Source organism: Emydura macquarii, unplaced genomic scaffold (genome assembly GCF_026122565.2).
Source record: "Emydura macquarii macquarii isolate MOO-44397 ecotype Brisbane River unplaced genomic scaffold, CSIRO-AGI_Emac_v2 contig_2205, whole genome shotgun sequence".
Taxonomy (NCBI): domain Eukaryota; kingdom Metazoa; phylum Chordata; order Testudines; family Chelidae; genus Emydura; species Emydura macquarii.
The window spans coordinates 15,776,583-15,804,269 of record NW_027132342.1 but is presented as its reverse complement, the minus strand read 5'-3'; the positions used below and the strand labels follow the sequence as shown (position 1 = coordinate 15,804,269).

Below are 27,687 nucleotides of genomic sequence, written 5' to 3'. Positions count from 1 at the left end.
AAAGTAAAGACAGACTTGAATTATTATGCAGTAAATGGATATTTTAAAAAGGCTGAAGTGAACGTTTCAAAGGGTAGAACAATAAGAGTCAGCTGAGGTTTTAACTTTCGATTAAAGTTACAATGTGTCAGGCTGAAGTGCCTCTTGGTAGGAAGTGGGGCAGGTGTTTGTGTTTGTGGCTCTGTTCTTTCATGTATTGCACGAAAACAGGATTGGGCCAACAGCTTTGCATAGGGCCCTACAGAACCTGCGGCTGGACCTGCAGATGCCCTGGCAGCTGGGATGGGGGGTTGGGAAAGCCTCTTTTGTGGTACTTCCTCCTTGCATTGGTGCCAAGCCTGGCACAGAGATTTACCGGGGAGGTAATGATTCTCCAGTGGCCAGGGGCTGTCTTAGCTTGCACACCATCTGCAATGGCTCCTAGGGGCCATTCTAAGAGCCTCTGCATGCCTCCTTCCCTTCTCAGCCATTCCCCCAGCCCTGCCAGCATATCTCCTTTTGCAGGGGTGTTCGGCTGGCTCTGTGCCTGCCCCATGCAGTTGCTTTGAGGCCACTTTGCACCACCAGCCTCACACCAGCGCCAAGTGGCCACAGCGCAGGGGTGAGTCCCACCCCTGGCAGCCGTGCTCAGTTCTGAGAGGCTCCCTGGGAGCCGGGGGTGGGCCTAGAAGCACGTTCCCCACGGGTTCATTACATGAGAGTGAAGCCTCTGGAGACTTCCTCCCTCAGGGAGGCTTCCAGTTTAGTGTAACCCAACTCTTCCCCCTGTCTGATACGGTCACAAGAAGCCGCCCACAGGGCAGCAGCTGTGAGCCTAGGTGACAGCTAGCTAGGATTCCCCCCAGGCTGAAGGGCCCCGCCTACCCTAGGCCCAAGGAAGGAGTGGGCGGAGCCTGGTGCCTGTAGCTAGAGGGATTATTCAGTGAGAGCTGAACAGACAGAGCAGGTGGAAGGAAGCTCGCCGGCTTGTTCCCTGGTCCTGGCTATTCTCAGCATCTTGACTGCATCAGCCTCTAGCCTGGGACCTGCCTGTCCTGATGCATCCTTTGATGCTGGGTCAGGCCCTTTGCCTCCAGCCTGGAAACCAGAGTCATTCACCTGGATATTTCCCCATCACGCCTCCTGGAAACCTGGCACCCTCAGCCCCTTGCGTGGAATGGACTCTCTTCCTGGACCCTTGACCTCCAACCCAGACCAGGCCCCCACCCGGGACCCTCGGCCTCTCGGCTAAGAGCCTGCAATCTGAGTTAGCTCAGCTCTGACTGTGTGACCTGCTGGCCTTCAGGGGTCTGCCTGTCACCTGTCCTCCGCCAGCTGGAAAATCAGGTCTTCCTGGTCCCTGTGTCTCTTTCCTGGAGGCTCCCCCCATCCCCAGGGGCAATTGTCCCTTTCAGACTTGGTGTTTGTCGCTCTAAGAATTTCACTGTCACTTTCTGCTTCCCTCCCCTCACACTCCATGGCCGTATCCTAGTAGGACCTCAACCTGTCTGTCCTCTCTCTAGCCTCCCCCTCTGGGAGGTATGAGGCCAGGGTGGGGCTCACAGACCCTGGGGCATGGAGGAAGAAGCTCTCTCTGCCTGCTGGGCTCCTTGCCGTGGCGTTGGAAGTTGGCAGTGATGCATTGGCGTCTCCTCCGTAGTCTCTCTGGAGCTGCTGTCCTCCTTGTCAGCATGGCTCTCCTCTCCACGAGGCATCATGGCACTCGGGAGGTGGCCCGGTACCAAGGGCTTGAGGAAAGGGCGTTGGAGATCACAGAGCACCAGGCTAAAACATCCCCAGCAGATGCGCTGGGAGACAGCGGCAGGAGACAGGAGCTTGAAGAGCCACCGGGCCCTTCCATGGTGGGCTCCAGCATTCGAAGAGGCCTGGAACTTGGAGAGGTTTTCATTGCGGTGAAGACAACCAAGAGGTTCCACCAGACCAGGATGGAGCTGCTGCTGGACACTTGGATATCCAGGGCAAAAGAGCAGGTGTGTATGGGGGTGAGGACTGAGGGGTTCATTGCAACAACAGGCCTCCTTGGAGGGGGGTGTTGGGGACAGGAGGAATCTAATGCCTGTGGGGAGGAATAAGGACCCAGGGACTCATTATACTGAAGCCAGGGTTATGCCGCAGGGGATTAAGAACAACTGTCCAATTCAGTGCGTTTTCTACATCATGTCTAATCCTTGATTCCACCGTGCAGAGAGCCAGGGACACTGCACCCTGGTTGGGTGGAGGGCTTAATAACTAGGTCTGAATCAGCGTCAGGCTCAGGGAAAAGCCCTGTGGAGAAACGCAAAGGTTTATGATGTCTGTTAGCACAGCATTGGGCAGAGAAGTGATATTTGACAGGGACCATCAGCCTCTCGCCTATAGCCTCAGTGGGGCGATTCACCCCCCTTTATATCCAGCTACACTAGGGGTCCTCTCTTCAGCTGCTGGGGTTAAAGTCTGCCTGGGGCATGGGGCGGGGAGGTGAGGTGAGTGCACTGCTCTTTCACCATCAGAGGCCTGATTCAAACTGCTGATCTTCGCTCACCAGTAGAATGAGCTTGTGGGGTTTCAGACCAGCTGCTCCCTCCAGCCTCACACCATTTGTATATCTTACAAAACCACATGCAGATTAGGCAGTGTCTGCCCAGGAAGGGTTGCCTGGGCCTGGGGCAGCCAGGGGTGCTTGAGAACAAGACCACAGAGCTGGCTGAGGGGTGGATAGAGCCCAGGGCTGGCCCAGCAAGGGGGACGGAAGTGCCGGGTAGCGGAATTTGCGCGTGTGGGGGCCCAGGGCTGGAAGAGCAGGAGGGGTGCAGTGACACTGCCTGTGGGCGCATGCACAGCGCCTGTGCGCCCCGTCTTTGTCTCAGCGCCATCGGTCCCTCGCTTGCCAGGGCACCAGATCCATTCACATGCGCTCTGGTGAGAATTCCTCGGCCCCCCTGCCCAGTGTGTGTGTGCAGGGGAAGGGGCTGCAGGCTGTTGTTTGTGGGTGTTGGTACTGCGGGCTGGACGGTTCTTCCCCCTTCACCCAGCACAGTCTTGAGAGTTTCACATCCTGTTGGGGCATATTAGGCTAGTGCACCCTGATGCCCCAGAACAGACTGAATAATGGCTGGGGCGAAACACACTCTGCTACCTGGAGTCTCCCTGCGTAATGGGGAAAGCCCCTGCAGGGCTGAGTGTAGACTCCAGGAACTTGGGTTATATTTAAACATGGCCTCTAATCCCTACCTGATTTTATTGCCACTGCTAAATCGGCGCCCAGTGCCTGCCCCATTGCTAATCTTGTGAGCACTGAAGGGACTGCTGGGAGGGCTTTCTGACTGCTGCCCCCCTGCTTTTGGGTCCCCCTTTTCCCCTGTGGAGCTGCACGTGCAGGGGCTGTAGGCTGCACCGATCCTGCCACGGGCCTTGCACAGAACCCCACAGAAGTCAGTGGGGGCTCAGAGGTCTGCCCAGGCATGGGTGGGTTGCAGAATTGGGACCTAAAAGAGGTGGCTAGATTGTGGGGGAGCAGAAGAAAAGAGCCCTTGAGACAGAGCAGGGCATTCTGGGTAAGGGCGGTTTGTCCTTCCACACGCTGAGCTGTAACTGTCTGGTGCTTTCTGCTGCCTAGTCAGTTGCGGTTGCCAGAGGAAGCCATTTCCTGTTTTGAACCCACTTCCTCAATGTGCCTTAGCATTTGTAATATTATACTTCCCCTTTTAGACATGCTGCTCCAAGCCCTGAGCACTCTGCCTCCTACTCTTTAATGCCTCTTAGCGGATACCATACTTCTTGGTATAGACGTGCCATGATGTGGGCTGAGTGCTGGCACACGAGTACCATGATTATAGCCAGCTTTGTTGTTTCTGAGGGGGCTTGTAAAACAGTTTTCCCCACCCCAAACTTAACTAATACATGTCCATTCTGGCCACACCAAGAATTAGGGGGAAAAGGGTACCGAGAAGATTTTCCGGGGCATCCCAAATTACCTGACTCTTTGTGTGTGTGTGTGTGGGAAATCTATAACATTTGCAGATGACACCAAGCTGGGAGGGGTTGCAAGCACTTTGGAGCACAGGATTCAAATTCTAAAGGACCGTGACAAATTGGAGAATTGGTCTGAATTCAACAAGATGCAATTCAATAAAGATAAGTGCAAGTACCTCACTTCGGAAGGAAAAAGTCAAATGCACAATTCCAAAATGGGGATGAAGCAGCTAGGTGGCAGTACTTCAGAAAAGGGTCTGGGGGTGATAGTGGATCACAAATTGAATGTGAGTCAGCAATGCGATGCAGTTGAGAAAAAGGCTAATATCAGTCTGGGGTTTATTAAGATGAGTGTTGTATGTAAGACTTAGGAGGTAGTTGTCCTGCTCTACTCGGCAGTGATGTGCCCTCAGCTGGAGTACTGTGTCCAATTCCAGGTGCCACACCTTAGGGAAGATGTGGACAGATTGGAGAGAGTCCAGAGGACAGCAGCAAAAATGATAAAAGGTTTAGAAAACCTGACCTATAAGGAAAGGTTAAAAAAACTGGCCATGTTTATTTCTGCATAAAGAAGCCTGAGCGGGGACTTGATAACAGTCTTCAAATGTGTTAGGGGCTGTTAATAAAAGGATGGTGATCAATTGTTCTCCATGTCCACTGAAGGTAGGACAAGAAGTTACGGGCTTAATCTTCAGCAAGGGAGATTTAAGTTAGATATTAGGAAAAGCTTCCCAACTAGAAGGACAGTTAAGTTTTAAACAGGCTTCCAAGGGAGGCTGTGGAATCCCATCACTGGAAGTTTTTAAGAACAGGTTGGTCAAACACCTGTCAGGGATGATTTAGGTTTACTTGGTCCTGCCCCAGTGCAGGAACCTGGACTTGATGACCTCTTGAGGTCCTTTCCAACCCTACATTCCTATGATTCTGTGAAATACATGCCCAAACCCCTGGGTCCTGCCTCGGGAGAAGGGGAGCGCCACTGTTTGTGTGGAGGTCTGTGCACCGTTGCCACTATGTAGGAAAGCACCACAAATCGAGCTAGCTGGGGAAAAAACGGGGGAGGGGAAGGGGAGAAATTTGTCAAAAATGTTTTAAAAAAGAGCTGTTTGTTGAATTGCTTATACTGAAAACCTTTAGTTTTTCCTCCTCCCCTTCCTTTTACCACCCTCCCCTTTTTTTTATCATGTCAATGAAAAAGGTTGTGGTGGGGAGGGGGGAGAAAGTAAAAATTGAAAAAACAAAGCTTTCAGTTTTCATTGGAAAAAAAACCAGGAAATGTGGAAAACCAAATATGTTCTGTGTTTTGAAAAACACTTCATTTTTCTACCCCAAGGAAAGTTTTGCGCAACAAATACCAACCTGACTGATCTGCAAGGGACAAATGTCCCATTTGGGGGGAAGGGGGTCTAGGCCCCATCCTATGAAGGCTTTTGTGTGTGCTCTGGAGAATTGAAGCACCCAGCTAGCATTCTGCAGCATTCATTCATCCCTGTGACACCCAGGCCGATGAGGTAGGCAAGTATCATTAGCCTAGCGGGGAGACAAAGGCAGAAAGGTGAGGGACATGGCTAATGGCACAGAAGGAATTGGTATCATAGCTAGGTCTAACCTGCAGGGATCACTTCCCCTCAGTCTTAAAGTTACTCCCCTAAACCAAGCAGCTGCTCATGAACTGAGCTTCCCCATCTTGTGACCTAGGGACGTGCTGGCTGCTCAGCCACAGAGCCTCCTCCTAGACAGGCAGCTGGGTGGGAAGGCACTTGCAGCAGCAGTGTTACTAATGCCAGTTGGAATGGCACCGCCGTTGAGCTGAGAATCTGCTTGGGGTCCTCCAGGCCTGGGTGGCTTTGCAGGAGTCAGGATAACCTGTGATCTTTATTTTTAGCAACTGTGGTGCCTTGAGGCCCCCCGAGAAGATCAGGCCTCATTGTGTTAGGTGCTGCACAGACACATTCCCTGCCCCAAAGAGCTTATAGTCTACATAGACAAGCCAGCCAAAAGATGGGAAGGGAAACTGAGGCACAGAGCAGGGCAGTGACTGGCTCTAGCTCCCCAAGGAGGCCAGTGGCAGAGCTGAGAATAGAGTCCAGGTGTCCTGAGGCCCAGTCTAGTGCCCTGTGCACTTGAGGAATAATATGTGACAAGCCTTCATCCCAGGGTTTGGTTTGCGTTTTTAGGGCTGACTCTGCCAGGAAAAGAGCTCAATTTAATCTTGTAAAGGTGGACACTGCCATGGGCCCTTACGTTTCCAGTTCCCCCAAATCGCCGCTGGTTTCCTCACTCCTGCCTATTCACCTCTTGGTGATTCGCCTTTTGCAAGGTGTCTAAATCCTGGAGCGCGAGCGCTCTGGGGCTGGATTGTCTTTGTGTTTGTCTGTACAGCACCCAGCACAGTGGGGCCCAGGTTGAAGTCCAGCCTAAAGCCTGGTCCTTATTCTCCATCCAGGGGCATATATGCTCCAGGGGGAGCTTGTCAGACGAGGCTTCAGGGCAGCAAGGGCTCCGCCAGGCTTTCTTTTGCATTTGGGATCCAGTTGGAGTTTTCCCTGCCATGCACCCCTTCGCTCCTCCTCAGAACCGAAGGACAGATTCACATTTGGGCCCCTCCGCCTTCCTGACCTCGCTCCACTGAAAAGGCTGCCGCAAGCACTGCACGGGAGACAGTGTGTCCGAGAGCTGGGGCCTGGGGATCTCACACCCAGCCAGCGTCTCCACTGTAGGCTGCCCTGTGTAGTCGGGGGCCGGGGACGCAGGGCTTGAACTCCAGCTCAGTTGTGCCTGGCCCTGACGTCTGCCAAAACAGGCCCTGAGCCCCGTGGGCAGAGTGTCGGTGTTGGGATGCCACAGCGACGGGCATGATAAAAAAACCTGGACAGACACAGTGGTCAGCCAGTGAACCCAAAGGCAACCTTGTCCCACCCATCCCCCTCTGATTGAGCTGGGAAAAGTGGCACCAAATTGGTCTCATCTGGAAGTTGCTGGGTGTCCCCTGCAGAGGCAGTGGCTGAGGGAGAGGTGGTTTGGGGCTCCGCCTGTGCTAGCAAACCCGCTCCAGAGCCCGTCAGTACATATAATGGAGGCTGGCGTCTCCTTGAGAGACGGACCTTAGGGCTGAGCAAATGCCCTCTGCCAGATTTACCACAGGTGTCCTCCCAGCTCTCTCCTGCCCCAGCCCTCCTGTGCAACCCTGTTGAGGGAAACGGGGCAAGCAGTCGTTCCAGCAACTGTGCCAGGGGGCCGGAGCGGGAGCTGGCAGCTGGCTCTGCTGCTGCAATCACCTGCAGGACACAAGTGGAGGGGGCACAAGACAGTCTCCCTGCTAACTAGAGACCTGAATGAATGGGAGCGAGCTGGGCGGAGAACTCTGACCCCACTTCTCTAGGCTTCTCCAGGTCCTACTGGAAAGGGGCAGCGTTAGGGAGCTCACAGAATTGGGGGAGGCTGGAGAGTGATCTTCCCCTTCCCCTCACCCCACAGAGGTGTGGCCCCCATCTACCACTGCCTCTTCAGATAGTGCTGGCTCACCTGTGCTGACAGTGTTCCCGGAGGCAGCTTTCTTCACTGCCTGTGGGGGGGATCCCCTGCTCCAGAGTCTCTCCCCTCTGACACTCTTGGCACTGCCCACTTTCCCCTCTCTGTTTCTTACTGCACCCTCTTGCTTCAGAGCTTGTCGTGAGTCCGCTGCCGGCTGCCCTTCCACACGCTCGTCAGATCCCTTCCCCTGGGTTGCCCATTCCAATGATCATAACTTGGCTTCTCCCTTTAACGCTGCGGCCCCTTTGTCCTCTTGCACCTTGCCCAGTAGCCCGGTGGGCATGTGGCACCTGGACTGATAGCTAGGGTGTGTGGACTCCCGTGGCCCAGTGCCAGAGTCGTTTGCTCTGGTGCCTGTCTGAATGCCTTTGTTCTCCACCCCCGCGCTCCCCCCCCAGCGCCCAGCCTGGGTGCTGTGTTTAACTAGCCCATGAGCAGCTGGTGGAGAGATTGTTTAAGGCTTGTGTCTCTTTCTTTCAGCCCCTTTGGTTCCTTGAAAGCGTATTTTCCGCATGAGGAGAGCTTTTCTCAGCTGGCCGTGGTCCCCCTCTGTCCCGGGAGGGGGAGATGTGTCACAGAATGGCGGCCGGGGGGGCTGGGCAGACCGAGGTGGGGGGGGGGGGGGACTGGGAAGCAGCAGGGGGCTGTAGCTCCTTTACACACAAACAGATGTTCCCCTCTTAACCCACGTTTCCTCTGACCCCAAAGTTGCTGCTTTCTTCTGCCCTTCGACTTCATTCAAAAACCAAAGCTGGGCCTCCCCACCCCCGGCTCGGGATATCGGGGCTTGCCCAAGTTCTCCGTTCACCAGGTGGCAGGGCCATGGAAGGGAGGGTGGGGAACGCAAAGCCCAGACTGTGGGTAAGAGGGGTGCGTAGTGTAACATAGCTTCAGAGCAGACTTCTCTTCTCACTAGCTGGGAATCTGACCCCAGGATGCCTGGCTTCCCCGGCTGTCTAGATGTCTTCCTAGTGTGAACACAGGCGGGGGTCCCAGCTCTGCGGGGGGAGCTAACCTCCAGGGTTCCCAGCTGCCCTTGCCTCTTGCGGAGGAGGGTCTGTGATTTGAGCCCTTTTCCTTCAATCCCCTGACCCAAGGGGGAAATCTCTCTCTGGACTGAAGCTGGCTACGCTCCTGGTAGGCTGGGCAGGTGTAGGCTGGAGGAGGAGGGAGCTGTGGGAGCAGGGCACAGGGCTCTAAGAGGATTAATTACCCGCCAACCCCCCTTGCAAGAGAAGCGGATGAACAATGTGCTGGGGCAGCGGCTCCCACCTCCCGCCCAGGCAGCCTCCCTAGCTGCACCGCTTCAGCCTAGCCAGAGGCAGCAGCAGAATGGGTGTTAAAGGCACAGACCGGTGTGGGGTGGGTGAGTGGGGGGAGGCTTGCTAACACACCCATCCCTCCCCTTGTGTCTGGCTGTTGGGAGCTTGGCTTTTAGTGACAGCTCGGGAGGCCAGAAATAGAGCCAGCGCCGGGCCTCAGACTCACCTCGCCCTCTCTTCTCTCCCCTGTTTTCTCAGACGTACGTCTTTACTGATGAAGAAGACGAAGCCCTGCAGAAGAGAATGGGTAACCCAGACTTTCCTGTCACGCAGCCCGGCCACCCCCCCAACTCCAGTCAGTTTTGGATCAGACCCTGAGTGAGGACAGCTTATCCTCCTCCCATGCATGGCATGGTGCCCCTCTGGATCTGTGCGATAGGATGAACCCCTCCCAGAGCCTCCCCAGCAGGCGCGACAATGACTCTGGGGTTGAGACTCAGCTAAGCTTCCTTTCGGAAAAGTGTGTGGGATGAGCTTGCCTTCTGAAGGGAGGGAGACAGGAGACTGGCACAGCAACACCCCGCAGGGTGACCAGCTGTCCCGATATCATAGGGACAGTCCCGATATTCGGAGCTTAGTCTTAAATAAGTGCTTATTACCCCCCGAGTTTTCACACTTGCTATCTGGTCACCCTATTGTGCAGGAAGAAGCTGCGGGCTTCCAGCTCTCCTGGGTGGTAACACGGGGGTCAGGCAACCATGTCTTCCATCCCAGCCCCCAGTGGGAAGGAAGGTCCTGTTGTTAAGGCAGTGGGCTGGGACTCGGCAGAACACAGGTTCAATTCCTGCCTCTGCAACAGGCTTCCTCTGTCAAGCCATTTCCCCTTTGGCTGCTCCAGCTCCCTGCCTGGAGGATGGGGCGTATCATGCTTCCTTGCACTGCAGTGGTGCTGTCCGCCAGCCTGCTGCCAGAAGGGAACGCCAGCTCATTTAGCCCGACCTCCTGAGAAAGCTGTTAATGCTTGCGAGGCGCCCAAATGCCTGGGGGCTGGACAAGTGCCTCCACAGATCATTTGCACTGCGCAGGCTAAGAGCCACCATCTGTCTGGCATGTGGGGGGAGAAGTCCAGGATGGAAACCACATGGAGACGAGCTTCCCTTTTCAGCCCAGCAGAAGGGAGGGAGCCGCCTCCAGGGCAAGGCTGGGGTTCCATTAAGGCAGCAGCGTGTGGGCTGCGAAGCAAAGGGCTGGATGAATTGGAAGAACCCAGAGAAATGGGGGAGAGGGGGGAGGGGATGGGAACCGGCAGGACCCCATTGGAGAACAGGGTGTGAATGTGAGAAGCCCAGGACTGAATTAACACAGTGATTGATTCCTGCTTTCTCTGGCCAGAGGGGTTTCCTGCCGGGGAGGGCCAGGCCAGGCTGGAGCTGGCTAGGGCAGGGGTAGCTGACTTGGAGCGTTGCCTCCTTTCCCCGCAGGTGACCACGTGGTGTTCACAAACTGCTCCGCAGAGCATAGCCACCCGGCACTCTCCTGCAAGATGGCAGCTGAGTTCGATGCGTTCCTGGCCAGCGGCCTGAGGTGAGCATCCGGGGGGTGGCCTTCGCACTTGTGTGATGGGAGGGAACTTCCCACCCCAGGCAGGTGGGGGCGGGAAGCCGTCACTGCCAGCCAGTGGCGCCCTGTGTGACTAAGTGGGGGCTGTGAGCCGAGTTCCAGTGGGGAAGGATGAAGAAGGGTCTGGTCTGCAGAGATGCTGATTGAAGCCCCTCAGCGTGGGGCTGCTCAGGAGCTGTAGAAACCAGGCCCGTGACGTGAAGCTGAGTCAGCAGCAGCGTCCTGACCTCACCTCCTCTTGTCTTTCTCCCTGTCTGTTGCCAGCTGGTTTTGCCACCTGGATGATGATAACTACCTGAACCCACAGGCCCTGTTGAGGCTCTTGTCTTCCTACTCTCCAGCCTGGGACGTTTACATTGGGAAGCCCAGCTTGAACCGGCCCATCCAAACCTCCGAAACGATGCCCAACAACCAGACGGTAACTCCCGCCCCACGGCAGCGTGGCCAAGCAGTCGACTGGCTCGTTGGGTGTTTCTGAAGGGAGCCGGGGGCTCTTGAACATGTGACTTGTCACACACCAAGAAGAGGAGGGCACCAGGAGGCTCCAGGCCTGGCCTCAGCTGGAGCCCATCTGATTCCAGGCAACTGTGGCAGTGTGGGTTGGCTCAGTCTGAGCAACGTGCAGCCTAGAGAGAGAGGCCGTCACGCACCTGCTGGTCCTCAATAGCAACCCCACCGGTGAAGAGCTTCACCTGGCTCTGGGCTTCCCACACTGCTCTACCGATAGGATGCCTTTGCCTCAGGGGGACCATTCCTGAAGGATGGGGAGAACACCCTCATCTCTGCCCTGGGGCCCCCCTCTTTGCTAGTGGGCTGAGGGAAGAATCCTGGCTCCAGGGTAGTAGCACAGATACCCTGCATTTTCAACCAGCCGATGCAGTGAAGCCAAGGCAGTGGTGTACTCTGGGAGGAGCAGTGGTGGGCGGGGAGGGGGAAGGTATGCCCCTGGGTATTGGTCTGGGTGGGCGCCAGCCAGGCCCTCGGAGGAGGAGCCGCCCCTCGTTGTTGCAGGCAGCCAGGGGCCGCAGATGCCCCGGTGGCCGCGCCAATCCCAGCTCAGGCCTGCCGGTGGCCAAGGGCTCTCACTGCAGGAGGAACAAGCATCCTCTCGGCCCCTCCACCCCCGTGCTGGGTGCAAGGAGAGAGCCGCAGGGAGTTTGGCCACGCAGGGGCCAGGCAGCCAAAGGCGGGGCTCCAGGGCAGAGCCCATCACGCCCCCCTCCCCACCGCCGGGCGGCCTGGGGGCATCTGCCCCTGTCGCTCCCATTTCCCGCTGTCCCCACAGTGGGGGAGGGGAGTGAGGGGGAGCTGGAAATGGGACTCCGCCCCTCCCCCCCGTGGGGTGCTGCTGCTGCCAACAGGGCTGGGGGGCACAAATGTAAGAGTTGGCCACCGGGCACTGGAGTCTCCCGGAGACCCACAATACCAAGGTCCCCTTTGTGCCACCCCATGTTTTGGTGCAGCAGGGCGGGTTATATCTGGCTCTGTGTGAATCTAATGGCCAGTGCTTTGGTGTTGAGACTTGCAGGCACAGGATCCATGGGCTCCATTTTCAGCCCCTTCCCTTTCTCTGCTCTTCTCTCCCCAGAAGTCTGTGCGCTTCTGGTTTGCTACCGGAGGGGCAGGATTCTGCATCAGCCGCAGGCTGGCCGTCAAGATGGCGCCTTGGGCCAGGTGAGCTGTGAAGCCAGGAGATATGTGAGCTTGTGTACATGAGAAACCCCGGTCAGTGTCATGAAAGGTCATGCGTGAGTTGGTGTGCGTGTGTGTCGGTGAGTGTATGTGAGCACACGGGGCGTGCGAGAGAGGGCACAGTGCGGGTCTGCCTACAACTGTGAGTGTGTGATGGCAGGCAGGTGAGGGTGTGTATTTGTGTTGTGGTAGCTCAGTGGGGCTCCACCCATGCTGGGCACTGCATGCACGTATTGCTGCGTTGGCATGTAAGCGGGGATCTGTTCATAAGTTTTTGCAGTGCAGACAGACAGAACTGGGCAGCCCACCTGCCTCTTCACAGCCAGGGCTACAGGAATCTCTGAGGTCAGTGGAGTTACCCAAGGGATGAGTGTGGCTCCTGATCTCTCATCCTGCTCCAAGACCGGGACGGGGTGGGGGAATCCCACTGGATGTCTTGATTTCCCCACTGATCAAAGCAGCCCATTCTCTTCCAGCGGCAGTAATTTCCTGAGCACTTCGGAGCTCATCCGCCTCCCGGACGACTGCACCGTGGGCTACATCGTTGAGTGCAAACTGGGCAGGCGTCTGCTTCCCAACAGGCTCTTCCACTCTCACCTAGAGAACCTGCAGCTGATCCCCAGCTCCCAGCTCCCGCAGCAGGTGACTGGGGAAGAGAAGTGAGAAGGGAGGAGGAGGAGAAGGAGAGGCTCAGGAGAAGGAGAGGTTGTGGAGGAGAGTTGGACGGGGTGGGGGAAGAGGAGCAGACCAGGCGGGCGATGACTCACGTCATTCCGGCGGTAATTGTGACACTGATCGAATCAACCACATATTATTTCTACGAGGTTTTCCTGACAAATGCATCCCTCGACGCTGCTCCGCAATGATGGGTAAAGGATGAAAAGGCAATTAACTAGCCAATAAAACTGCTGTCAGTCAAAGAGCATGGGGAGGGCCCTCGCCTTCGGAGCTGCCGCGCAGCCCAAGGATGTGCCTGTGGCCCACCCACAGGGACCCTGTGATATAGCCCTACGTGTCATGGGGTGAGGGGGAGAGGGCCAGGAGAGAGAGGGGCTGGAGACATGGAGGAAATGGAAGTGAGGAGGGGGCGAAAGCCTGCAGCCTGGCTCTATAAATCAACGTGGGCAGAGGGGAGAAGCAGTGGAGATTTGGGAGTGGGGTATGACGCTTGCGGAGTGGCTCTGTGGGTCCAGCCTGCGGGATGATTGGAGTGTCTGGAGCCCAGGCACATAAAAGTTGAGAGCAGCCAAAGCTGCCTCCTTGTTACCTTACCTTCCCCTTCCTTTCTCATGGGCTTTCCCTGCAGGTCACCCTCAGTTATGGTGTCTTTGAGAAGAAACTCAACACTGTTGAGCTGGCCGGCCCCTTCTCCCAGCAGGAAGACCCCTCCAGGTGGGTTCGCTGAGTCTCTAGCTCGTTCTGCCTGCTCCCAGAATTTCCTATGAAAGGAGGGTGGAATAGGGCAGCAGGGGGGCAGGAGCGGGGGCTGGTCAGGACCGAGGTGCAGTGGCAGAACTGTGTAGCTGGAGCTGGAATACTGCCTGCCCCATTGTTGTTTGTGGCATTTGCTTTGGTCCTGGCTGGAACTGGGCCGGTGTCGCAGGGGTTGGGTCTGGATCCAGGGCTTGGGTTGAGGCTCACCTCTCGCCCTCCCCACATCCTTGCGCAGTTTAGGAGTCTGGAGGCGTCCATCGAGAGCAGTAGCTGCAGTGCAGCGCGAGAGCGTCTGGCGTGGGATTGGGCGCCGGGGAGACGCACTCCTCCCACGGGGCTTCCTTCGCCGCCTGACATTCCTCTCTCTCCTGCAGGTTCCGATCCTTTCACTGCCTTCTCTACCCAGACACTTCCTGGTGCCCACGGCCCCTCGGCCGGTGACGACCGACCTCCCGCACCCAAAGGCCAAAGACCCTCAGATCGTGTTGTGTGGGGGGCTCCTCCACAGTGACCGCCCTGGGGCCCAAATGCTGCCGCTAGCGATAGCTTTGTGGGTCAGTGCTCGCTGGGCATGGCACAGGGTGAGAAGGTAGGAGCCACAGCAAGGCACCCAGGTGGAAATGTGGAAGGACACCATGAGTGAGACACTCAAATACAGCCCAGCTTCCCACGGGCTCTGGGTCACTTGTGGAGGGTGAGGACGGGAGAGAGGGGGATGTTGACATGCCTCTGTTCATGTAGGCAGTGTAGCTGTCACCCCATCGGTCCCAGGATATTAGAGAGACAGGGTGGGTGAGGTAACCGTATGCCTCTGTTAACACAGCAAGACTTTCTGGCCACAGCTTCTGGCTGTGCAGGAATAGATGGAGACCTGGTGCCCCCTGCTGCCTGGTTGGCGCATATCTCTGTATGCGAGCTTGGGGCCAGGGTTTGAATGGAGTGCACCCTGCCTTCATTTCAGTCTCTGCTGGGCAGATCTCCTCCCTTTATGCACCCCAAACCTTTTCTCACTGTTCTGGACAAGAGCCTTTTCTGTCCCCCTTTTGTCGCGCCTCTGCTGGCCAGGACTCCTCTTGCCCCAACCCCCTTGCTAAGCCTCTGTTTAGATAGTCTGGCTAAATTCTCAAGTCAGAAACTCAAGTCTTTGATCATGCATTTAAATAAAATGAGATTGTGATCCCGTCTTTGTACCAGATCAGGCCCTGAGAAACTGTCTTGGGAAGAGGGTGGGAAGGAGGAGCAGGAGCGCTGGGTTCTTCCAGGAGTCTCCCATCTGATGGGTGGGTGGAGGAGAATGTGTGTGTGCGTTTGCAGGGGTGTGTGGGGTTCGTGCATTATTCAAGTGGGGATATCTCTCTGTCTCTCCCTGAGCACTCTTCCTTTTCTCTTCTCCACTGGGGATCAGGATAATCCCTCTTTCTCATTATCAGCCTGTCCTTTGAGATTAGACTCCAACTCCTATCTGGGGTGAGGGGATGTGAGAGGATAGACTTAATGAAGGATTTGGAGTGGGAGAAAAGGAGAGTGAGGTAGAAGAAAGGAGGAGGAGATAGTGAAGGAGCAGGCAGGAGCAGATTGGAGATTGTGGATTTAAGAACTGTGCCCAAATCCCCTAATTCGCTGTGGAGTGAAAATGGAAGGGCAAATAGCTATTACCCCTGCACTTCAGCCCTCCAGACACTAGGGGCAGCTTTGTCTGCTCCTCCTTGCTCAGTGCAGTCAAGAGGGGAAGAAGGAGTGAGATGGAGAGCTAGGACACGGAGGGTTATCGACTGTTCAGAATGATTCCAGATCTGGGGAGGGAGAGGGTGGATGTCCCTTGCCTCTTGCCCCGGGCTGGTCTTGTTGTGTTACCCAAAGGTCTTGATGGGAAACGAATAGCCGTTATGTTTTGTCCTTGCACACATGGAGGGAGCAGACTGGGGAAAGATAAAAAGCAAAGAAACCACGTTCAATGGCAAGTGATGCTCCGAATAAAAGAAATGTAAAGTGGTTTCCTTTTAAAGGGAAGGTGGTTTTCAAAAGCCAGTGGTGTCTGAGGATTTCTGTGAGAATGCAGCTGAAAAGGTGGGTGCAAGGATGTGCATGCGGGGAGCAAGCAGGGGCATGCCCCCCGCTCTCGCCTGCCAGTAATCAGCGGGGGCATAGAACTCCTCCAGCCTTGGAGCTGTAGTAGGGGCACAGAATGCGTCCCTCCAAAAGCCATCAAATGTTTACTCCTGTGCACACCCCTGTGCAGGCGTGATCTCTCCACAGAGTCATCCAAATTGAGAGAGAAATCTTTAACCCGGGATAATACAACTACATCCGTTGCTGTCAGTGTGGTAGAGGCCTATGGAGAACACCACTGTGTCTTTACCATTTTGCACACCCATCAGCCCAACCCCTACAAAGGAACGAGAATTGTCCTGGCTTGCACCTCAGACCCACATATGGGCTACTGAAGAGTTAAAAAATTGCATGTTTCAATCGAGTTTTCCGCCTGGGCAAAGAGGGTTCAAGAATTGAAAGCGTGCTTTGATTTTTGTAGAACAAGAATGCAGTGGCCTCTTGTCACTTTCCAATCCAGCCATTGCTTTCAGTCATTGATCAACTTCTGAAGAAGCAGACGGCTTGCAAGTCCTGCTTTCTGTCACAAGAAACGGACTCTTTCATCTGGAAACTCCTCTCTGACCAGGAGCAAGGGTTTGCTGATAACAATTACCTCTCTCTCAGTGTATAATGTTTTTCTCACACAGCGATCGGAGCCCAGTAACCATGTGAATCAAAGCCACTGAAAGTTAAGCCACCCGCACTGCCAGAATAAGTGTGTGACAATACATTGAGATTAAGAATGAGTTTGAAGTCCCCGGTGTAAGAGAAGTGATTTGGGTTTCCAAGTTAACCAGAACATGAAAAAGCTTCCGGCTGGCCACTCCTTCTGAGAGAAAAAACTAGCGCCTTGAGAAGAGTCTACAGTGCCTGGATTATTTTTCCCCATTTGCGATCTCACCTCATATGCATTCAGTGCTTAGACTAAAAAAGCCAATCATATCTGAAGAAGTGACAGCAGGTGCAGAGGCAGTCAAAGCACAACACAGTATGTGTGTGTGTGTGTGTGTGGGGTAGACAACAAACTCTGAGCCCTTGTGGGAAGACAAGCTGCAGAAATAGGAGGCAAATGCTGGGTCAGGGTCTCATCTGGCATAAACTGGCACAGCTCCCTTTACCTCAGCTGAGAATCTAGCCCTGAAAGGGTCAAAGCCTTCAGCAGGTGTGAGTCTGAACCTCCTCAAACCAGTGGAACGTTTCCTTGCCATGCCAGCAGGCACCACTCCTGTGGAGAGCATCTGCTCGCATGAAGAGCCTGCAAATTAATGAGAAGAGGAAGATGTGGAGGAGCATGGGAAAGCAGGGTTGTGTTAACGTGAACTACAAAAGGGCCTGTGGTAACTGCTACCGTACTGTACTAGAAAGAAAAGGGATCCTGAAAGCAGACAAAGGGATTCCTAGAGCATGTCGTTAGGCACAAAAAGACAGCTTAAGGGGACACCGTCAACTTGAAATCTGATCAGTGTTAAAAACGTGAATTAAAATTAGTTTTGAGAACTCTTCTGATCCCCGAGTTGGGGTTTTACAATCCCATCGTATTAAAATGTGGAGTTGCTTGGCAGCAATCTGACATAAGAGGTTTCGTGGAATTTTTTCACTATTCCCTGTGGAAACCTTTTGAGGGTTGAGCTGTTTTGACCAGCTCTATTAGATGTTTGTCACTCTCCCACTGCTGTGAGTAACCCACCCAACGAGGTGAAATTGACTAGGGCCCCAGGCCTGCAACTGATCCAGCCGAACCCCTGTGACTTGAGCACAACAACTCACATGAGCAGGGCCTGACTGACTATTCACAAAGGGTGATGTCCCGGTCCTATTGACGTCAATGGGAGTTTGGCCTCTGACTTCACTCCAGCCAGAATTTCACTCAGAGAGGAGACGGTGAAACTGACTATACACAGAGCATCATCAAATACACAAAGGAAACAAGATGGAAAAATTAGTGACAACTATTTGTTCCCTCCTGCTCTTTCAGGTACTATAATCCGGGCTGTCACTTGTGACAATAGCAGGTTAAAATAAACTCAAGAGAGGACTTTAGTGACTAAGATGATGGGGCCCCTTTAAGGCTGCCCCTTGACAACTTGAATTTTCTGCCTAGTGCATTTTGATCCAGCTTGAATTCCAAGAAAGCTAAAATCTCATTTCTTCCACTGTTTAAAATGTGTGTGATTAATTATGGACCCCAAGATTGGGTGATTTGCCTGTCTCAGATGTTTAAATTGCTTTCCAGGATCTAGTGAGCCCAAGTTAGTTGTTCAGGCATCTTGTCTGAATGCATCTCATTACAGCACCCATTGCTTTCTGTTCAGGGAGCCAGAACTTGTTATCAACGAGCGTTGAGAAAAATTAAATGGGACTCTTTGTGCTTGGATTCTCTGAACCTGGCCTGTCTCCTTCAGCTGGAAATGTTGGCAATCCTGTGGGCAATGGGAGGAGTGCAAGTGAGATTGATCAGGGGGCCTGCGGGATGGGGAGAGATACCACTGCTGTGACCCTCCATGTAATCACTGCCAGAGCTAGTAGGGAGAAGAGGATCTGTTGCTGGAGGTCCCTGGGGCAGTGTCCTTTGGGGGGCGTACAGTGAGCTAAGGGTGAGTCTGGGAAAGGGTCTGGGAGTGAAAGCTAGAGTGGGGAAAATGAACAGTGCTATAAAAGGCATCAGGAACAACCTTCTTCCCTCCACTCCCCCAAAAAAGACAGCTGAAATAGGGGTGAGGGGCTGCTGGCGTAGGCGTGTAAGAGAGGTGAAGAGGAGACAGTCAGAATGAGGGAGTGAGATGAAGCCAGTTCCTCAGCTTGTGTAAAGCAGTAAAGCCTCATTTGCTTTAGTAGTGGCTGGTTTGTGCCAGCTGAGGATCTATCCCATTGGGAAGGGGTGAGAACATGTGACTGAGTGTGGGAAGGGAGAGCGAGAGGAAGCCTGTGAAGGAAAAGGGAGAGAGGCTGGTCCCACCTCTCCCGCTTGGCAGCCAGGCCATTACTCACTCGGGTCGGGTGGTGCTTGAGTGATGAAGTGCTTTTTGTGCTCTGGAGAGCTGTGCTGGCGCTGTCATTATTTACACTCTTTCTCTGCAGTGTCTGTGCATCTCGCGGCTGGGGCGGGATGGCTGTGCTCTGCAAAGCAGACACGCCTCTTGCTTTGTTGGCACCCGGCGGTGAAGGCTGGTTATTGTCATGGGGAGTCACAACAACCACTCTCCAGGATAGATCACCACAGCCCCGACGCCAACCCAGCCCTGCCTGCGGCAGCTAGAAGTCAGTGCTTAAACCCATGAGCTGCCTCTCCTTCTCCTGGCCGGTGATGGGAGATGTTTGCCACTGAGGATCTGCTTCCCCAGTGGGAGACATGTTGCTGGTCATCTGAGCTGGTGTCAAGAGTTGAAAGGCTTCCTGTCCCATAATTCCCAATCCCCTTAGGCCCAGATCTACAAAGGTATTTAGGCACCTAACTCCAATTGATTTCAATGGGATTTAGGTGCCTAAATACCTTTGATGACCAGGGCCAATGTAATTACCAGAGTTGGAATTTGATGGGGAGAATGGGGCAAACACTCTGGCAAAAAGTGCCATGGGATCTTTAATGATGGCAGAGCAGTTAGGACCTTACGTCTCAGTCAAAAAACAAAACTTCCCACGTCATAGTGAGTCCTAATTCCATGCTGGGCTGCACTAGGCTCACCAAGAAGAGCATCCTTTTAGCCACCCACATCATGTGTATGCTGCAGCTGTCTGGTCCTTGAAGGTCAAGCAATGACCTGGCTCAACCTTGATTAGCTCAGAAGAGCAGATATGCTCCCAGCACAAGGTGGGCTGGCTGTCCCATTTACAGTTAGGAAACCAGGATTGATGTGTATTTACTCTGTTTGCACCGCGATGGTGCCGAGAGGCTCCCATTGTGCTAGGTGCTGAACAAGGCCAGATCGAAACAAGGCATGCTTTGTCCATATATACAGCAGCAGCAAAGTGCTCCCAGTGTGGGCAAAACTGTGCTTTGGAGATATATCTTATTAGAGGACATAGAGTATAAGGTTAGAGGAGACCAGCAGATTATCCAGTCTGAGCTCCTGAATATCACAGGCCATCAGCACCACCCAACCCACGCCCACGAAACCCAACGACCGAAATTAGACCAAAGTATTACAGCCCACAGGAGACTCGATATGTGCTGCAGGCAGAGCAGCGGAAGAACTGATGTGTGCCAGTGCCCGAGACCCCTGCAATGGCAGGGAAATGATTGAGATATATCCAGATAATCCTGGCAAGCGACCCACACCCACCTGCTGCAGGGGAAGGCCAAAGTCACTTCCAATCCGACCTGGGGGAGGGTTCCTTCCCGACCCCACCTGTGGTGATCAGTTAGACCATGAGCATGTGAGCAAGAAGCAGCCAGCCAAGCACCTGACAGCGAGAAAATGTTCGATGCTCCCTCAGGGCCCTGGCCTCCTTCTTCTAGGCCCTCTCTCCCCGCGGCAAAATAAGACAGACCTGCAAAAATGAAGCTTTGCTGATGAAATGGTGTCTACACTAGGGGTTTTTGCTGGCATCATCCTCATTTTACTCCTCATCGCCCCCCCCCGGCCAGCATCTCTATACCAGCAAAAGTGTGATGTGTAGAGTTGGCCCTAGCTAGAGACTGTCCCTACCCCAAACAGTCTAAATCGGAAAGGCAGGAAGGTGGTGGGGAGGGAATAGCGGCCCGGAGAGCTGAAATGCCGCGCCAAGGTCGCACAGCCGAGCCAGGAATTGAAGGCCGGTGTCCAGCCCACCTGTCGCTGTGTGAAACACAGTGCGGTTTCTGGGAGCCGTCTATTGGCGCCAACTCCTTTGGAGGGAGCGAGCACACTCCCTCACAACACTGATGTACAGTGAGACGGCTTTAAAGTCATTCTCCTGTCATTGGAATCCTGCACCAGAGGCTGGCCAGACTCACTTCACTTGTGACGGTGCTCTGCTGCAGCCGCTTGGGAATCTGCAACAGGCTTATTTTACCAGGGCCTTGGTGTGGGCCAGGGGAGAGAATGAGAGAGCATGCCCCTGTGCAGCTGGTGGGGGGGGGAGGGGAGTTGAGCCCCCCATTCCCTTGGTGCTCGGTTCAGCGTTATACGGTGTCTGTTTTTAGAAACAGCGGCAGATTCTCGAGCCGAGGCGAGTTTCCGAAGGGACGTATAAAACAAACAGCCTGCCATCTGCTCTATTGTCCTGGAATTAGCTGGGGTGAGGGGAGAGGGAGCCCAAGCCAGGGAAATGGAGGGAACAAGAGAAATGGAGGAGATAATGAAAGGAAAGGGGGAGGGGGCAAGAGAGGGAAAAAGGGAAGAGAGAGAGAGCAGAGGAAGGGTGAAAACATGAGCTAGAGCGGAGGAGAGGAAAGAAAGGATGGAAGAAAGTGAGCATGAAGGGAGAGAGAGCACAAGGCCAAGAGTAAGAGGCTGAGAAGAGCGAATGCGAGCCAGATGGAGGATGGGAAGTGGCTGAGAGTGAGGAGGGAAGGATGGAATGGGGCAACGAAAGACAATGGGAAGGGGGTGTGGGTAACTGAGAGATAAGCAAAGTGAAGTGGGAACATGTATGGTGTGGTTCAGAAACGTCCCCTGATACCCCACACTCAGACAGCTAGGGCAGCAGAGTTTCTTTCTCTTCGCTAGGCCTGGCCCCAGCCAGGGCCCCCACATGGGCGGGGGGAAGGGTACACTTTACCGGGGCCCTGAGGCCCTGGAGGGCCTGGCCCAGGGTGTAACCCCCATTACCATGAGGAAAAAATTGAGGCTAAATTGTAGATCATACCTGAGGATATTTATAGAAACTTATTTCCCTGTATCTATTGTCCAGATCGTGTGAGATTTGCTGGAACCAATATGTGACACTAGAGCCTGGGGAACTGGAAGAAGCTTCTAAATATCTATTTCACAAGTATCCCACAGCGCTTTCTGAGCATTTTCCTTGTGAAATGTCGCACCTGAAAAAAATCTTCAAGTCTTCTTTTGGAAAAGAATATGAACTACCCGCCCCCCCCCACTTATCTTATTAAATGAGATTTACAAAAAACAACTGCGACTAATTTTCAGTGAAGTGTGCATAGCCTTATGGATTTTTTGCACACTGCCAGTGACTATGGCAGAAGCTGAAAGAAGTTTCAGCAAGCTAGCACTCATCAAAAACTGCAGGCGTTCTACAATGGGGCAAGAACAGTTAAGCTACCTAGCTATCATGTCTATTGAGTGTGAACTTGCAAGAGAAATTGACTTTGGGGGGCTAATTCATGATTTTGCAATGACAAAGGCCAGAAAAATAAAGCTTTAAAGTTAATTGGCCTAATTATAAAATGTTTGCACTCACATTGGCCCATTAGAATAAAAAAAATCAAGACACTGACAGGATATAATACCTTTATAACGACCAAAAGGTTATAAAATAGTAAGCAGACTTGTAGGACTCTCAGGCTGGGTGTTATGTTAAACAAAATAGCAAAGGGGGGTATTTTTCAGAAATGTAGAATATGTAACAGTAATTTCAGGATTCAAACATTTTTCATGGCTCATGAGATTGTATGTATGGGCTGAGGGATTGTGGTATGTGTATGGGAGGGGGCCCGTGTTACAAGTTTGTACTGGGCCTAAAAAAGTTATGCTTGGGCCCTGCCCCCAGCCCTGGAAGGTGTCTCTCTCTCTCTTTCTTGCCCAGCACTGGTTTTTATTGAGTGCCGCAGGGCAGATTGAACTCCAGGCTTGGCAGCAGAATAAATAACAGCAACCTTGGCCTCCCCAGCCCGGGAGGGAGGAGGACTGGTTTTAATCAAAGGTAAATAACAGCCAGGATTCTCTGTCCCTTTATCCAGTTTCCTAGAACTGGAAAACAACATTCCAGCACAGCAACGTGCCCCAGGCCCACTGGAGGGGAACCGCAGTGACTGCAATGGAGCCATGCATTGGCCGGCAGCAGCTGCTAAGTACAGACAGAATCAGAGGGAGCAGTGATGGGAAAGACCTAGTGGGGCAGTTAGTCTGTCCGTCCCAGCCAGCACAGGGTTGCTGCGTACCATGTATGCTCCAGGGATTTCCCAGGTCTAGCTTTAATTGTCCCAAGCAATGGGACTGCCACCATCCCCCAGACCATCACCTGCCCTCCCTTATTGTGGCTAGAAAACATACTAGTACGGTGGGAGTCACCAGGTGGCCCACCTACACACAGTCTTCCAAGCTGTTTTTCCCCTTTTAGTGAGCAAGTTTTTAGTCTGGGAGGAAAGGCCTGTATGTTGTGTTGTTGTTAATTGGCGGTTACACCAGGTTGTGGATAGAGGGAGCTGTGTGAGTGGCAAGAGAGTCAGATCTCTGCCATGCTCTTTAACAAGAGCCCATTCTTGAGACTTACTCCCAGGTTACTCCTTAGGAACCGGACCTTGGTGTCGGATAGATCCTTGCAAGATGGGATTGCCCTGCCTCTATTCCAGGCCTGGGGTATGTGTGTAAATATACCAAGTTACACTTTGATATACCAAACTCCCCACGGGGAAGCTGATCTGCAAGACCCCAATATCTGCTACTGTTCAGCCGAGGGATGATGCTGGGGTCAGAAGGATCACGGGGGTCACAAAAAGGGGCAAGAATCCCATGTGTGCCCAGATGCAGATGGACACTGCTCTCTTTGGGGCTCAAGCCTGCAAGATTTGGAGCTATTCCCGGAGTGCTGAGGGCCCTCATCTCCTGAGGACTTCAGTGTTCAGCAGCTCTGGGAAATGCTCAGCACCTGGAAGGATGTAGCCCCTAGTGAGAACCCCAGCTGGTGCGGTGTGAATGTGAGAGAAAAGGTCGCTTAAAAGGTCTTTTCCAGATCTAGTGCTAGGATTCTGTGCACCACCCATCCGGAGAGCCCTAGCCCCATGGTGTGCCTGCACAACACACAAACACACAGCTCCCCTAGTGGGACATTAATTATCCAGTGCGAGGAGGGGAGCTAAAGCCCAGAATCTCCAACTTAGTTAGGCACCTGACTCCCATTGATTTCAATGGGAGTTAGGAACCTAAATATGTTTGAGGATCTGGGCCCATGTGTTCAAATTCATTCAGTCCTGAAAGTCCCTTCCCCACACATAGGTGAGCACACACATACACACCCCTACCCCAGTGGGAGATGTGCTCAGCTCTAGAGAGATCACCATTCCCATTCAGTCCTGAAAGTCCATGTCCGGACATGGACACGCTGTTCACCAACTGGGACCCTAACTCTGCTCCAGTGTTAAAAAGGGAGGGGAATCCTTTCTTCATGTCCCTTCATTCCTGGGTGTCTTCTCCACTAGTTCTCCCCTGAATCCTATGTTGTGTCTCTGCACAGTGAAATGGAGCCCTTCCAGGTGTAAATCAGGATGGCGGGACCCTGACTACAGAGGCATGGGTTGAGGCTGGGGTCTGGGTTGGAGGGGACTTGAGAATGTGCTTTGAGTTCAGCCTAGACGGGTCAAGGCCAGAAGCAGCAGTTCATACCAGTGCCCTACTGTACGAGCAGGTTGGAGTCAAGGTCAATCAGCCACACCAGCCTGGAGCCAAGTGAGAGAGCAGAAGTATGGATAGTGGAACAGAGGCAGGATGAGGTATAAGGAGCTGAGCAGAGGATCAGGAACTGAGGCAGGGGGAGGCATCAGAAGAGGAGCAGGGGACCAGGAACCAGGAACAGGCATGAGGCCAGGTATGAAGAGCAGGGCTGGGGCCAGGAACCAGGAGCAAGGCAAGGCATCAGGAGTGCACAGCAGGGTCTGTTTGTAGCAGAAAGCCCAGGATCCACCAAGTTGCACAGACAGCCTCCAGATGTTTGCCCAAGGCCTTGAATAGCATGCTTGGGCCCATCAGGGACCGTGATGGTTTCTGCCAGTCAGGACCTCTGCAGGCAGGACATCCAGTGGTGCTTGAACCCACAGTGCTCTTAGACTGCTGTTCTTCACTTCACCAGAGCTGTTGGGCATGATGTGGACATGGCAGCCCCCCAGGAGCCAGCAGACCCAGGTGCCTCGCACTGAAGCAGTTAGGACTCACTCCTGCTTCCTGGGCCATTTTTGCTTTTGCCCAGATGATGTGTGAGCCCTTTGCCAGTGGGTTGCACCCTCTGAGTGAAGAGGGGGCGGGTGTGAGTGGAGGGGTGTGGAGGGGGAGGGTGATCAGGAACATTCTTGGCTAGTCCAGACTCAGGAGCCAACGCCATGGACAGCGCAGCCAAATCGGGCTAATCCCTCATCTGGTTGATCCCCTCCCAGCATAAGTCCTTAGATCATTCTTGGGGCTCATTTAGCCTAATTGGGGCTTATAGACGCATAGACTTTAAGGGCAGAAGGAACCATCATGATCATCCCCGCTTGGTTTGTTTTGTTTCCTAAACAGCAAAGACTTTCATTTTGCAGCCCCTTGGCTCCTCTTTATGAACAAATATGCAGAGCTGATGGCTCTAAATATGTAGCTGCTCTGAAGCTGCGGCTTAGATTTGAGTTATTTTTTGCAGATAAATCCTCTTTTCTATCAGATTTGACATCAGACAATCCCTCCAGTGCCCTCCCTTTCTTGCTCCTCGTGTCTTTCGCTATCTCGTTCTCTCTGTCAGCCACTGCATTTTTCTTTCCCTCGCCCCATCTTCTTTTTCTCTGCATCTCTTTCCTTCTCCCCTCATTGCTGATTCCCTATAGCCATCTCCCCACATATATCATTTTCTTTTCTCTCCTTAACCCCTGCAGCACCTCTCTTCTTTTCCTTTTTTCCATATTTATCTCCCTTTTGTCTCTTTCCCCTCCCTCTGCATATTCTCTTTCCTCCTTCCTCCACCCACTCCCTTCTCAGCTGGTCATTTCCAAGGAGCTCTGAGTTTATCCGAGAGCTGCCTCTTTACCCTGGAGTCCTGCACAGAGATCAGGCGCACAACACCCAGTGGGGGCCCATCTGGCAGGGCACTCCTACAGCAGATGGAGCCTGGAATACTTAGCAGAAGCATTAACCATTTCATAGGCCGATAGCACCCCAGTGCGATGGTGCTAGTGTTGCACCGGTGGATGATTCAGGTCAACAGCAGCACAGAGAAGGAACCAAGAAGGGAGTAGACACAGGCACTTAGAAACTTTGGTAGTAGGCACTATAGGTAGATTAGATTAGATCAACTGCATTTGTCTGAGGTTCTAATAACCGCTGTAATCCTCACTCAACAGCATTATAGCATGTGCCTACACACAACACCTAGCATGGGAATGGGGTAGGAAACCGCACAGACACGTACAGGAGCGGAAGGGTTGAAACAGCACCCGTCCCAGGGACCCGAACCCAAAGTCCATCCCAGCCAAAGAGCTACAGAAATCCACTTCTCACCAGGGTTCTGCACCCACAGTCCATTCCAGGGGGAGCCAGGGAGCCAGTTCAGAGTCTTATCCACTTCCTCCACCCAGAGTCCATTCCAGGCTGCTCAGGAATCCAGTTCAGGCATTCCCTCCAAGGCTATCCAAACCCAGATACACCCCAGGATGGGTGCTGATTACTGCCTGGTGGGATCCCCGTGACTATCATTGACTTCAGTGGTAGCTTCTGGTATCCTGCAGGCGAAGAACTGGGTCTGAGGATTTATGTGACTTCCTGGAGAAAAGTCTAATCTGGGCTAACCAGACCACTTTGCCTGTGTTTCCAGACATTTGCAAGAATATCAGGGGCTTTTACAGAAGCCCTGACATCTCCCACCCTCTGTCAGCCATCCTCTGTAACATGTGAGTGCTGAGCTCCACATGGGGTCCTGACCACATGTCCCTTTTCCTAATGAATTCAGAAGGGGATGCTCTTCTCCGGCTTCCCCTTCCTCCTGGAATGGGTTCGGGGCCTGATATTCTGCTTCCTTTAAAGCCAGGCCATTCAGTGTTGTGATGCAAATGACAGCCTCCTCCTCAGCCCCTGACACCTCCAGGAAGTCAGTGGCAGGACTCTGCAGCAGGACCAAGGAGGAGGGGTGAGTGGATGGGTCTGGCAAGCCAGCACAGCCAGGCTATTCAACAGCAGTATCTCAGCAAGACAGACTGCTCCATCAGGAGCAGCCCAGAAGCCACTTGTGAAAGTGAGGGGCTTTCCTGAGGGGCACCGTCTTGTTAAGGAGCACTGTAAAGCTAGCACTCCAATATTTTTACCAACCAGATTTCTGAACCTGCGGCGCTCCTAATACCTCAGATTACTAAAATAAGAGGTGAGCTAAACTTGGAGATTGCTCCGCATTTTCTGAGTGTCGGATGTCTCCACATAGGAGGCTTTGGTTTGGGCCTATCTCTAATTAAAAATGAAAAAAACCAAACAAACCCCAACCCCATTTACTTTCCACCCTTGCTGCTGTTTGTTTACTCTTTGCATTTCTTTTAGCTGGGAGCATGAAGACAGAGCGGCCAATTTCACTTCTGATTCTGGCCCCCCCCGCCAGGTAATTAAGCACATGCGGAACTCTACGCAGGTGAGCAGTCCCACTCCAGTAAGAGAAACCACTTACCATCTTAAGTGCCATTTTAAGTAGTCTGCTGGATTGGAGGCCTGGTCAGTGTCACTCGCCGGTTCTCGTAGGCTCACAGGATACTGCGCTGTTTGGCTTGCAGACGCTGCAGAGAAACAATTCCTTTAAAAGCAAACTGTGGTTAGTGGGTTTGTTTATTGACAACAAAAAAAAAAAAAATCCCTGAACACATTTCCATTGATGTTTAGGGTTTCACTAATCCTAAATTGTGGGCTGAAGTGACCTGGTGGCATCCTTTCACATGCCAGCTGGGGGTAATGTCGCTTCAGGGGTTGAGCCGAGATGATACGTAACTCCTTTAGCTGCCATTGTAATCATGGGAAGACAAAGATGCTCAGTGCCTGGCAGGAGCCATCTCTGAGTCTCTGTAAGCCCCACACTTGCCTCTCGGGCCAAGAAATCCCTGCTGCGATGAGCCAGGAGGCAGACAGATTCCCCTTCCCTGCTTCTTGCTCACCCATAGTAGCACTTTTGTTCATAACAATAATTTATGCTGTTATTGAGCATTTCTCTAGCGCCTTCATTCCAAGGATCTCAAAGGGACCAAACAATATTAATTAGCCCGTGCAAGGTCTGGGTTATCCTCATTTTACAG

At 53.3% G+C, this 27,687-nt stretch overlaps 1 protein-coding gene across 2 annotated transcripts; it reads left to right on the top strand.

The window, feature by feature from the left end:
- Positions 1-1,003: 1,003 nt before the first annotated feature.
- Positions 1,004-14,628, top strand: MFNG (MFNG O-fucosylpeptide 3-beta-N-acetylglucosaminyltransferase). Of its 2 annotated transcripts, none has more exons than XM_067559012.1 (8): positions 1,004-1,970; positions 9,006-9,054; positions 10,229-10,331; positions 10,632-10,785; positions 11,956-12,041; positions 12,536-12,701; positions 13,366-13,451; positions 13,868-14,628. In XM_067559012.1, exons 1-8 carry the CDS (start codon positions 1,521-1,523, stop codon positions 13,932-13,934), a joined length of 1,161 nt encoding a protein of 386 aa, XP_067415113.1. In that variant the 5' UTR covers positions 1,004-1,520; the 3' UTR covers positions 13,935-14,628. The 2 variants fall into 2 exon arrangements, with proteins under 2 accessions (XP_067415113.1, XP_067415112.1); XM_067559011.1 differs by having other exon boundaries at positions 12,536-12,718.
- Positions 14,629-27,687: the final 13,059 nt, after the last annotated feature.